Genomic DNA, 13,216 nt, shown 5'->3' on the forward strand with positions numbered 1-13,216 from the left:
TTTACAAGTAAGAATTCCAATTAGAGAGCTCTCCAAATACATTTTTTACTGGAAAGAATCCCAATTAGAAATGAATTTTACTGTTAAGAATCCCAATTAGAAATGAATTTTACTGGTAAGAATCCCAATTAGAAATGAATTTTACTGGTAAGTATCCCAAGTAGAGAGCTCCCCGAATGATATTTTACAGAATCCCAATTAAAAAATCTATCCAAATGAATTTTACTGGTAAGAATCCCAATTAGAAAGCTTTCAAATTATATTTTACAAGTAAGCACTCCAATTAGAGAGCTCTCCAAATGAATTTTTACTATAAAGAATCCCAATTAAAAACTATCCAAATGAATTTTTACTGGTAAGAATCCCAATTAGAGAGCTCTCCAAATGAAACTTTACTGGTAAGAAACAATTGTGATAAATAATGCTGGGAAGATTTGAAGCTAAAACTGCTTGCCATCGGGCAATTAACCAGCTTATGAGCGCCCGCTCGCCCTCTCGCTGCTCCTGTTTCTCTCACAGCTTCTTGTTTCTTCCTGACTTTCTCCAGTCTTCACATGACTCTATCAGCGTTCAGTCATCTGTGGTCACTCTCTCTCTCTCTCTGTGTGTGTGAGTTGCGTATGTGTCGTCGGTGAGGAGTCACAGCTCTCTCTCTCTCATCACTTCTGCTGCTGCTCTCAGGGTTCTCTCTCTTCATCTCTTCGGTCTGCCTGTGACACGCTGGAGTAACTCTGATGTGTTTCTCTGCATGTTTGGATGGAAGATTTCGCTCACAGTGGATTTATAAGCGCTGGAGGAGTAAGACTGGAGCCGTTCACCATGTTTACCGCAGGACTTGTGTCCCGGTGTCTTCATGAAGCCGCTGCTGGGACGTCTGCTTTCTGTAAGTACAGTTTCAGACTCGTACTGGGGCTAGTGCTCTCAAGAATATTTTATAAAAGAGAATCCGAAGCATTGTTTGGATTTTTGAGAACTTTAGTGACTTCATAAGTGTGTTTGCTGACACAGAATCACCATAAAGCACAAGTGAAGCAGGCGTCTGTTGAACAGGATTGTGATCCTGAATTTCATTCACACTACAAATGCTTTAAAACAGTCATCATGTAGAGCAGAAGCAGTGCTGACACCTGATTGAGGTCACTGTTTTCTATCTGTCTCTCATCAGAATTAATCACACCAACGCGACACAGATTAGAGGCGGTCAGCCATGATTTTAACGAGTCCTGCAGAGAACTAAAATGAGCCCAAACGCCGTTCTGACCCGAGACGCTCCGAAACACAGTCAAATCAGACATATTGACGAACTCACTGAAGAAAAAAAGGATGTTGTTCCTCAGTATTTCCGTCTTGTTTTCCAGCACAAATATCAAAACATTCTTAAATCAAGATGCATTTACTGGAGAAGCAACGTGACTTGAGAAAAGAAGAGAAATTGATCAAAATGAAGTGAGTTTTGCTTAAAACAAGAACAAATATCTGCCACTGGTAATAAACAAGACTTATTAATACGTCATTTTGCAGGAATGTTTTGATGTCTTGAAGAATGTTTATATATTTCAACTGCCTCACCCTTACTACATTAAAGGGATAGTTCAACCCAAAAATTAAAATTCTGTCATTAATGACTCACCCTGATAGACTTTTGTTCATCTTCAGAACACAAATTAAGATCTTTTTGACGAACTCTGAGAGATTTCTGTCATTGACAGCTACTCAACTACAACTTTGATGCTTCAAAAAGTTCATTAATTAGATTGTAAAAGTAATCCATGAGTGGTTGCTTTATATAATGAATAGATTTAATTTAGGCTTTTATTCACAACCTGCGTAACAGGAGATAAAAAACCTCATTGGTTCTTGCAGAAGCTCGTGAATGAACCTCATCGTTGGGTGAACTTTAAATCGCCACCCTTCACCAGTTTCCGGACTGGAGTGTGTGTGAGAGTGGAGGTGCGGTGACACCCAGGACTGGTGGTGTGTGATGAGGCACATCTGAATCTAATGAACCCTCGTTACAGCCGCTGAATACTTAAATTAGACCGGTCTCTTTTCCTTGAGGGCCCAGGAAGAGCAGCATGGAGGATTCCCACACTGAGCAGCGTATCGATAGACTAAACACGTAATATAGACATGTGCACCGTCCAGAACACATTCAAACTTTTCAACAGTGTCGTGTTAATAACTAATGATCTTTAAAAAAACTAAAAAAAAACTTTAAAAAAAAAAAAAATCAAAAACTAACTTTATCTGCACTCTAAAAATTGCTGGGTTGTTTTAACCCAACTTTGGGTCAAATATGGACAAACCCAGCCATTGGGTTAAATTTTTTACATTTTTAACCCAACATTTGGGTTAAAACAACCCATAGACATATACACTAGACCTCACCTTGGATACGGCAGTTCATTAGAACGAATGCGTCAATAGTGCTGCCATCTTGAAACAGGGGAGCCCCTCCACTTTAATGCATCAGCGTCAATGTAGTAGACACAGGTCTAACGCAAATAAAATCACCATAAATCATCATGAATGCGATTTTTCTTGTTTTTTTGGTTTGTTCCAACGGTCAGACATGTATTTATCATTGATTCCAGAAAGAAAAAAAAAATTTACATTTTTTTTTTTTTTTTAAACATTCTTCCTAGTTCAGATTTCATCCGTGAACTTCATACGCTGCACAAAAGTCCGCCACCATCAATGAATTCGAAGTAAAGGCAGAGATAGCAGCGTTACCTAGCTACTTCCTATGACAAGACCCCTGTTCCAAGATGGCGGCGGTTTTGACGCATGCTTATAACCCCCAGGTGAGGTCTAGTGTATATGTCTATGAAAACAACCCAGCATTTTTAGAGTGTGGACATTAACTTTATTCTAGATCTGCTGTAAACACACTCTGTGACTGTAATCTCCTGTTCTCTCTGTAAAGCTGCTGTGAACTCTATAGTGTTAAAGCGCTGGATAGATGAAGTCTCGGACCTGGACCCGTCTGGTCCTTCCTTCACGACGAGGACTCTAGATCCCATGATCATTTGAAAACATATGATACCACTTTTGGACATTATTCTGTTTTATTTCTGTCTGAGGCCTGATGCCACATCCACTTCATCTAACTAGAAAACAACAGAAAATACTGCAGATTTCTCTATTTTTTTGCAGTGTGTTGCACATAAATGAACTGAATGATAAATGGGTTGCAGGATTCTCTGCAGTCTGATGCGTCTGCAGCTTCACCTGAGACTCGAACACACACTCACACTCACACACACTCACCGCTGGAGGAAGTTTGTCAGTCGCAGCAGAACTGCAGGGACATTAGACACGGGTCAGATCACCCCACACACACACACCCCACACACACACACACACACACACACAGCTGAGGCTCGCTGGAATGTGACGTGAGACGGGAAACACAGTGTGAGGAGGACGGAGAGTCTCAGAGGTCATTAGCAGATGGACTGAACGCTGCACTTTCATCACAGTCAGGGGTCATGGTTCACAGCAGGGTTAATGCGGACGCTGGTTCCCTACACAAAATAAAAAAATAGAAGGAATGCACGTTTTATCGCAAATCTGATTCTTTTTCTTGCAATTTGCACAGAGAAAAAAAGTCAGAAATGCAAGATATAAACTCGCAAATAATATAAACTAATATAAATTCAGAAAACAAAATTGTGAGATATAGAAAAAGGCAGATTTGCGATATATAAATTCAGAATTGCAGGTTATAAACTTGCAATTTAGGGGGAAAAAAATAGTGGGATTAAAAATTGCAATTACTTTTTTATTCCGTGGTGGGGTCATATCATACAATATTCATATTGGGGTTTTTTTTTTTTTTTTGGGTTGACCAAAAAGTCACCATTTCTTAATTTCTTAACCACTTTCGTACATAGTTTGTTCTTGTTAAGATTAGTTAGTTGAAGTTCAGTTTGGTTTTGGAAGGAAGTTTTGAGTTCTGACACTGTTCGCTCATGATAATCAATAACCCTTTATTAAACTGGACTTTGCAATTTTTTTTATTTTCATTATTATTTTTTTTTATTATTTACCCACACATAAATTCAAGTCCGATGACACAGACCAATTAGCACATGTAGATATATGTGTGAATCAGGTCTCCCAAAGAAGCTATCCAAAGCTTATAGAAGGGAGCCTGAGACATATTAAAGTAATACATTACATACAAAACTTAACTAAACACCAATAACATAACCAACATTTCATACAAAAATACACAATACAACATAAGACACAACAAAAGTGAATCAGGACAATGCTTTAAAATCAACTGTAGACTACTAACAAGGTTCTAGATATAAACGTAAAAGTTCCTTTTTTAGTGTTTTCTTAAAGATGGATACAGGTCAGCTTCAGCCTCAGGTATCAAGCTCATTTTAAATCATTGGGCCTCTACTTGTAATGCTCAAATTTGCACTTTTGAGTCTTCTAGTTTTACCAATGATGAGATGTTTGTTTCTGGTAGTATGAGCATGAAGCGGACTACTAACTGGAATGAGCTGGGATAGCCGGCTACTTCAAGACAACATAATGATTTATTTGGGTGAATCACCTGATTATAATAAGAATCAATTCAGTTCATATTTAATTAGAAGAATTACAAATTTAATTCTTTTAATCACAAAAAATGTTTGCAATTCTTAATGTCCTCGATCTATTAGTTAATCTTTTGTCTAATCCACCTGTGAGTTTAATGCTCAATATAAAAGTTATATTTTCAGGATGTGCGTGTTTGTGAGCGGCAGTAAGATCAGATCATCCTCCGATATACAGTCATCATTTATTCATCTCCTTCCTCAGAAATCTGCCCACCTCATGCCGCCTTCACAACAGAGACACGGACAAATATCCGCATAACACATCTTTCTGCTTTTATCACTCAGATTAGAAAAAAAAAAAATCAAAATCCGGCGGCAGGATCTGTTCTTCTTCATGTCAGCTGGTGTGTTTTGGTGATTTTTAGAGGCTGAAATCAATGACATTGACCATCATTCTTTTTTTTGATCATTTAGGACTGAGTAATACAGTGATTCAGTGTGTGTTTCCTGCAGGGATGATGTCAACAACATAATGACAGAGTCGAGAGTCATCGTCTGTGTGAGCGCCGAGCCATTATCCTGTTGAAAACACTTGCTATCAAACATCTCAAAGTAATCTCTGAATATCTGTCTGAGATTTGATGAATATGTCATATATGCTGCACTTCCCTCTCAATAACACAGAAAGCATCTGAACTTGATGTGGATGTTTGCAGCAGATCTGAGATTCACTGGCATTATGAACGTCTGATTATAAAGTGGATATATAGATCTGATTAGTGAGACTATAGTTTGACGTTAAACATTGTATAAGCATTAGTTTCGTGTGCGATCGCTCTCAGGAGTGAAGCATCTGCAAAACCAGAACGAGTTCTTCACATAAACATCAGTCTCGTTGCAAGCACAATAAAAAAGAAATGAATTCAGGAAAATTCTTGCATAAAGCCCCTTTAAACTCCGAATAAACTCAGAAATCGTACGTCATCAGCCAACAGTCAAGATTCTCTCTAAGTTATGATTAAACGTTCTTCCAATAACGTTACTGTAATAGAACGTTCCTCCAAAGTCTTCAATAAATTAGCACTGAAACATTATTTATAAATCATTCATGGAATGTTTTTTATCTGAAACGTTTTAGTTGGACACTTTTACAATGTATCCACTTGATTCAGAACTTTGAAAAGTAACGTTCATAATGTTTGAAGAATTATAAAATCGTTCACATAAGAAAAAACATGAGAAAACTGAATGTTTTGGACGTTCAGAACACTCTTTTTATGGTTTAAAGTTAGCTAATGTTTTTTTTTTTTTTTGGCTGAGATCTTCCTTCTCCAGTAAATGTACCTTGATTTTAAAAATGTCCAGATATTTGTGCTGGAAAAACACGTGAAACACTGAGGAAGTGCTTTATTAGCGTATCGCGTCAGTTCAAAGCAAGTGGTTATTAATCCTGTGGATTTTGCTTTTTCCATGCACGCGCTCCCGTCGCATGTGTTTGAGGATCAGCGTGCGTCACGTTAAACTCATCCAGAAGGTCCTCAAGTGTTTGTTTGGTTTGTCCTCAGCGTTTCACTCGGCCTTGGATGATGTTGGCTTTATCATTCAGAAGAAATCACTCCGCTGTTTCCCTGGAAACAAAAAGCCACGGATACATCATCCGTGTGCCTGTTCACGTGCGCGCGCCTCACCCGAGCATGTGCTCCTGCTGTACGTACAGTACAGATGATGTTTAACTGAGTCACTTTAGTGTCATTTGTGACTGAAACATGTTACGTTAAAAAAAAGTTCTTCATCTGAACTTTTGCACTTGCTGTGTAAACACACACACACACACACACACCGTCGTCTGGTCTGTTTTTCCGTTACGCCGCCTTCACACTGGCAGTTGAAATCAGCTCCGATGCGGCTGCGAAACGACCGGAAGTCATTCATTTCCTATGGAGATTCGCAGACCGCCTGCGAATGGGTCCGAAACGGGTCCGACCGAGTGCGGTGCGAAGAAAATCGTGTCCATTGGTCATCCGGATGCGTTCAAAAATTCGAACTCTTGCGAAAAGCTACAGACGGTTCCTATCCGACAATTCCAGCGGAAGTTGACCGTTGCTATGGTAATGATAAACAAACCTGAATTATTAACTTTTAATAAAATAAATATTGATTTTATAACGATAAGTTGTGATGTCAATTTTTATTTTCATGACTTTCTAACGTTTATAAGGGCAGTTAATACAATTAAATTGAAGGTAGATATTGAACTATTGACCACTATATCACATTTTTTAGCCGACCTGACATGTCAACGTCCTGAGCAACTTTCCTTACGCAGCATAACCTTAATCAGAGAGATTATACAGAACTGACAGAATCAAACTTTAATCTCTCCGCCATTTTTGTTCTACCCGCGTCCGACGCTTTTCACTGTGTAGTACGACTTCCGTTGGGAACGTATTGCGTATTATGGAGCTGATTTCAACTGCCAGTGTGAAGGCGGCGTTAGCCGTAAAACCGTCGGCCGCGCTCTGAAATGGCGCCACGAGCTCGGGAGAAAATCACGAATATCTCGGCGAAAAATCAACGTTTTGACGCCAATTTTTTATCGAGAGGAGAACGGACCGAGACCTTTCGAAAGAGACCACCCGCAGCTTCGTGGGCCCCCGGGGGCCCGAGATACAGGCCCCTAAAGCCCCTCTGGAAGCAAAAAACGCAAATAGGCTATGTCAACGAAAACTGAACGTATCCGGCGGAGACCGGCTCCTTCGAACCGTCTCGCCGAACTGAACAAAACCATATGCGTTTCGTCATTTTTGGTGGAGTATTCGCGGAGATATTATGCTGCTGTGAGAATTTCCCGCTTGTGCTCAGAAACGCGTTTGAGCCGATCTCCTTTACTGAGATCAGAATCACATGTGGAACATTTATGGATTTTGTTTTCCTGCAGTTTTAGAGTAAAACAGTTAAATAGTATTTTTTTTGTGTGTGTGCATTTTTCATAACAATACACGTAAAATTCTGTAACTTTCAGAGCAATGAAGAAGGTGACGGCTGAGTCCTACGTGTTTTCCCACCAGCGGAGCAAGTTGATTGGCTATATTAAAATTTTACCGTTTCCAGTCGGCAAAACTCCAAACACAACTTTTTTTTTTTAATGACTCGAGTGCTGTTCTTTGTTCTGTTTTCAAAGAAAAGCTTAAGTTCAAATCTTCCAGAGTCGCGATCAAAGACAGCTGTTCGCCAGTTTTCGCAACTCTGTCGCCATTATGTTAAGCCCGCCTGACAACTCTATACACGATGTGATTGGCCTGACCAGAGTTTGGTTTTTCCAGCTAAAACGTCTATGGAGAGTTAGACCACACTGTCTGTTAGACTAACTTTTGCTGCCGCTAGGATGCGTCTAGATTTCTAGGCTAGTCTTCAGTCACTTCAGGCATCAGATCTCAGGTTTTATTAGGAAGTGCCCTCTAGAGGCGCATCACAGACAAACACACAGGCACACACACACACACACACACCATCGGTGATGATAATCAATGAACCATCCGACATTAGATATGCTTGTTTCAAATGGGATTTCTATGGAATGATAATGACTCTAAATGGCATTAAGTTTATTAGCTTGACGTTTAATCTTAGAAGCTCTCATCATCTATTTTATTGGATCATTATGATGATATTCTGATGAACTAAATTATGTTATGAATTGTCAAATACTGTAATAAACTTATTTAATGTTGATTCGAGCACTTTAGAGAATTAGACATCAAGCTTTGTATTTTTATGACTTTTTTGTTTTTATTTATTTATTTATTTACAGTCAGAGACATTTTAGTGCTTTCAATTTTTCCATCTTGTATTTGATTTTATTTAAGCTTTATTTCCATTACTAGAAATGTTTTTTTATACATATATATATATATATATATATATATATATATATTCGGTAAAGGATAATAACCCTGGATTAAAGGCACAGACTATTTAGGTTGATTTTATTCCTTTTTCAGTTTCAGTTTTAGTTTTTAATTTATTTCCAGTTAGATATTTTAGTGCAACATTTCTAATTTATTTTTACTTAACTTTTAAGAAAATTTAACTAATTTAAATTTAAATTAATTTAATTTAATTTAAACTAATTTACTTAGTTATTTTACTTAAATGTTATCTTACTTGATTTGTTTCAGCTTTATTTAAATTAACACAGTTTTTATGCTTTCAGTTTTAGTTGACGATAATAACATGGATTAAAATGCACAGATTTTTAAAGTTGATTTTAAAAAATCATTTCATTTAGTTTTTTTTATATAGCCTATATAATGTTTATATTTTATTTGAACTGTATTGCCTCTGACTCGTCTTCACTGTATTTCTCTTAACAAAAATGTATGAAGAGTTCAGATGCAAAAGCCTCTAAGTGCCATTTGAAATTTTCTTCTAGAATTATGATTTTTATCAAGCTTGTATATTTAAGTTCAGTGATTTCACTTAAATGGCAATGATAATTACCTATTAATTGTTATTTAAGTGAAATTAGTGAACTTAAATATACAAGTTTGATAAAAATCATCATTAAAGAAGAAAATTTCATATGGCATTTAGAGGCTTTTGCATCTGAACTCTTCATATATTTCTTGATAATGATAAACCCTAGACTAAATGTATATTCTATTTATTTTTATTTTATTTTTATTTCATTTTGATTTTGATTTTCAGCTAGATATTTTAGTGCTTAAACTTGAACATATTTCAATTTATTGCCATGCAACATTCCAAATTCACTTTGTTTTTTATCCAATATTTATATTTTATTTCAGCTGCATTTCAATTAACAAAAACATTACTATTTGGGTTTGTTTTATTTTTATTTCAGTTTTGGTTTTTATTTATATCCAGTTAGACATTTTAGTACGACATTCAATTTTTTGTTACGTTTAAGTTGTTTTATCTGATATTTTATTTTTAGTTAACGATAATAGCCTTGTATTAAACATCCCCAGACGGCAACATAGTGTCGGCCCAGATCCGGCCCACATCTGGAACATGTGGATTCAGCGCGCACCGGATGTGGGCCGACACTGAGTTACTGTCTGGGTCCAGAGCTAATAAAAGAGTGAGTTTCTCATCTGAAGTCCCTGTTCGGTCTGTGTTTGTGCAGGAGATGGACGTGCCGAACCACGTGTGAATGGAGAACCGAGCCGCTGCGATCATCATGAACATCAGCGCTAACGCCTCAGATGTCCTGTTCACACACAGTCTATGGGAAGTGGTGGCGATCGCTAGCGTCTCCGCCGTGGTGAGCCTCGTGACCATCATCGGGAACGTTCTGGTGATGCTGTCCTTCAAGGTGAACAGCCAGTTGAAGACGGTCAACAACTATTATCTGCTTAGCCTAGCCTTCGCGGACCTCATCATCGGCGTGTTCTCCATGAACCTGTACACCTCATATATCCTCATGGGCTACTGGGCTCTCGGAAGCCTAGCCTGTGATTTATGGCTAGCGTTGGATTATGTGGCTAGTAACGCCTCTGTGATGAACCTACTGGTTATAAGCTTCGATCGCTACTTCTCCATAACCAGACCGCTGACGTATCGAGCCAAGCGCACGCCGAAGCGAGCGGCCATCATGATCGGGTTAGCTTGGCTCGTGTCGTTCGTTCTCTGGGCGCCACCAATCCTCTGCTGGCAGTATTTTGTGGGAAAACGGACGGTTCCTGAACGGCAGTGTCAGATCCAGTTCTTCTCCGAGCCTGTGATTACTTTCGGGACGGCGATAGCCGCTTTTTATTTCCCTGTCTCCGTCATGACTATCCTTTACTGTCGGATATATAAGGAAACCGAGAGACGCACTAAAGATCTCGCCGAGCTTCAAGGCGTAAACTCTTCGCCGAACTCCAGTGGCGAGACTCAAACCGTTCGCTCGTGTTGCGGCTGCAAGCATACGAGCGAAAGCACACAAAACTCCACTCCTAAAGCGGCCGAGTTCAACAGCTACGCCTCCTCCGAGGAAGAGGAGCGATCCACGTCTCCCGGCATCTTCCAGGCGTCCAAACGCAAAGCCGACGAGCAGAACTACTTCAGAACGAGTCCTACCCCGGTGAAGAAAAATACGCTAAGTATACTTGCAGCTAGACTAATTCAGTACACTTCAAGTGTGTTAAAGGTGCAGTCTCAGATGACGACATCACTTCCTGTCGGCCACTGTAACTTCTGCTGGGTGCAGTTCACAACCTCACCACTAGATGCCTCTGAAATTACACACTGCACCTTTATCTTGAAATGTACTATTTTAGAACAACTCATTTTGCACTATGGATATTTTAGTTGTAATTAAATTTTAATAACTTATGTGTGTATTTAGTGTGCTAAATCGGTATACTTTAAGTATATGCCTGTGTTGGGACTAATTACATGCTTGATTATTGATATTAAAGTGTACTTTATTAAAGTTACAAGTACATTACAAATTCATTGCGAGTGTCTTTGAAACATACAAGCAATATACGATAAGTGTATTATATTTGAGTAAAAAGTACAGTATATGCTCAGTAATAACTTTGGCCAATTCCAAATACTACAAAATTTGTCTTCAATAAAAAATGCACCTTAATAAACAAATAATTGTTAGCTATACTTTGTAGACTGTACTATTGTATACTATAACATTTTCAGCACACAGTTGAAATATACCTAAAATATATTTTAATAAAGTGCAAATAAATAGACTTTTAAAAAATAAATAGGCTTTTCACTTTAAATGTTGCATTGTGAAAATAGTAGGTAAAAGCATGACGTTAATATACTATTAATATATTTAAAAATAGTTCACATTTTGTAAGTATATTTGCAATGTTCTATTGAAAAAAAGGAATATATTTCAAATACAATAAAGTATACTTTTTTTCACTAGGGTTCGCGGAGCAAGAAGTGCGTCTCCTACAAGTTCAAACCGACCGTTCCACTAAAGAACACCAACGGAGACGCGAAACCCTCGTCTTTCTCATCCGCCGAATCCGTGAACGCACCGTCCTCCTCGTCTTCCTCCAAACCCATCGACGCCACACTTAAAAGCCAGATCACCAAGAGGAAGAGGATGGTGCTGATCAAAGAGAAGAAGGCGGCACAGACTCTGAGCGCCATCTTGCTGGCCTTCATCCTTACCTGGACGCCATATAACATCATGGTTCTGGTGTCCACCTTCTGCTCCGACTGCATCCCGCTCTCGCTCTGGCATCTGGGATACTGGCTGTGTTACGTCAACAGCACTGTCAACCCCATGTGTTACGCACTCTGCAACAAAACCTTCCAGAAGACCTTCCGCATGTTGCTTCTGTGCCAGTGGAGGAAGAAGCGTGAGGAGGAGAAGCTGTACTGGTGCGGCCAGAACCCGGTGGCGGGCGGCAGACTCGCCTGAGACTCACCTGAGACACGCCTGAGACCTTCAGCAAACTCGGCTGAGACTCACCTGAGAGTCGGCTGAGACCTTCGGCAGACTCGCCTGAGAGTCGGCTGAGACCTTCAGAAGACTGTCCTAAGACTCAGCTGAGACTCGCCTGAGACCTTCGGCAGACTCGCCTGAGAGTCGCCTGAGACCTTCAGAAGACTGTCCTAAGACTCAGCTGAGACTCGCCTGAGACCTTCGGCAGACTCGCCTGAGAGTCGCCTGAGACCTTCAGAAGACTGTCCTAAGACTCACCTGAGACTCGCCTGAGACCTTCGGCAGACTCACCTGAGACATGCCTGAGACCTTCAGAAGACTGTCCTAAGACTCACCTGAGACTTGCCTGAGACCTTCGGCAGACTCGCCTGAGACTCGCCTGAGACCTTCAGCAGACTCGCCTGAGACTCACCTGAGACCTTCGGCAGACTCGCCTGAGACCTTCAGCAGACTGTCCTAAGACTCACCTGAGACTCGCCTGAGACCTTCGGCAGACTCACCTGAGACATGCCTGAGACCTTCAGAAGACTGTCCTAAGACTCACCTGAGACTTGCCTGAGACCTTCGGCAGACTCGCCTGAGACTCGCCTGAGACCTTCAGCAGACTCACCTGAGAGTCACCTGAGACCTTCAGAAGATTGTCCTAAGACTCACCTGAGACTCTCCTCAGACCTTCGGCAGACTTGCCTGAGACTCGCCTGAGACCTTCAGCAGACTCGCCTGAGACACGCCTGAGACCTTCGGCAGACTCGCCTGAGAGTTGCCTGAGACCTTCGGCAGACTCGCCTGAGACTCACCTGAGACCTTTGGCAGATTCACCTGAGACTCACCTGAGACTCGCCTGAGACTTTCGGCAGACTCGCCTGAGACTCACCTGAGACCTTAGGCAGATTCACCTGAGACTCACCTGAGACTCGCCTGAGACCTTCGGTAGACTCGCCTGAGACTCGCCTGAGACCTTCGGTAGACTCGCCTGAGACCTTCAGCAGACTCGCCTGAGACTCGCCTGAGACCTTCGGCAGACTCGCCTGAGACTCACCTGAGACCTTAGGCAGATTCACGTGAGACTCACCTGAGACTCGCCTGAGACCTTCGGTAGACTCGCCTGAGACCTTCGGTAGACTCGCCTGAGACCTTCAGCAGACTCGCCTGAGACTCGCCTGAGACCTTCGGCAGACTCGCCTGAGAGTTGCCTGAGACCTTCAGAAGACTGTCCTAAAACTCACCT

The 13,216-nt window shown here is 40.5% G+C and overlaps 1 protein-coding gene across 1 annotated transcript; it reads left to right on the forward strand.

Moving 5' to 3' along the window:
* The first annotated feature begins 649 nt into the window (after positions 1-649).
* Positions 650-12,423, forward strand: chrm5a (cholinergic receptor, muscarinic 5a). The gene is made up of 3 exons (XM_039669884.2): positions 650-883; positions 9,709-10,647; positions 11,461-12,423. The coding sequence occupies exons 2-3, from the start codon at positions 9,736-9,738 to the stop codon at positions 11,962-11,964; spliced, it is 1,416 nt and encodes a 471-aa protein (XP_039525818.2). The 5' UTR covers positions 650-883; positions 9,709-9,735; the 3' UTR covers positions 11,965-12,423.
* The last annotated feature ends 793 nt before the right edge of the window (positions 12,424-13,216 follow it).

Source organism: Pimephales promelas, chromosome 15, assembly GCF_988280905.1.
Source record: "Pimephales promelas chromosome 15, fPimPro1.hap1.1, whole genome shotgun sequence".
In the NCBI taxonomy this organism is placed as follows: Eukaryota; Metazoa; Chordata; class Actinopteri; order Cypriniformes; family Leuciscidae; genus Pimephales; species Pimephales promelas.

Excerpts from the sequence above, each read along its gene's own strand:
- chrm5a (XM_039669884.2), top strand. The coding sequence starts at position 9,736 with ATGGAGAACCGAGCCGCTGCGATCATCATGAACATCAGCGCTAACGCC. Across the intron at positions 10,648-11,460 it reads TCAGAACGAGTCCTACCCCG|GGTTCGCGGAGCAAGAAGTG; the intron begins GTGAAGAAAAAT and ends TTTTTTCACTAG.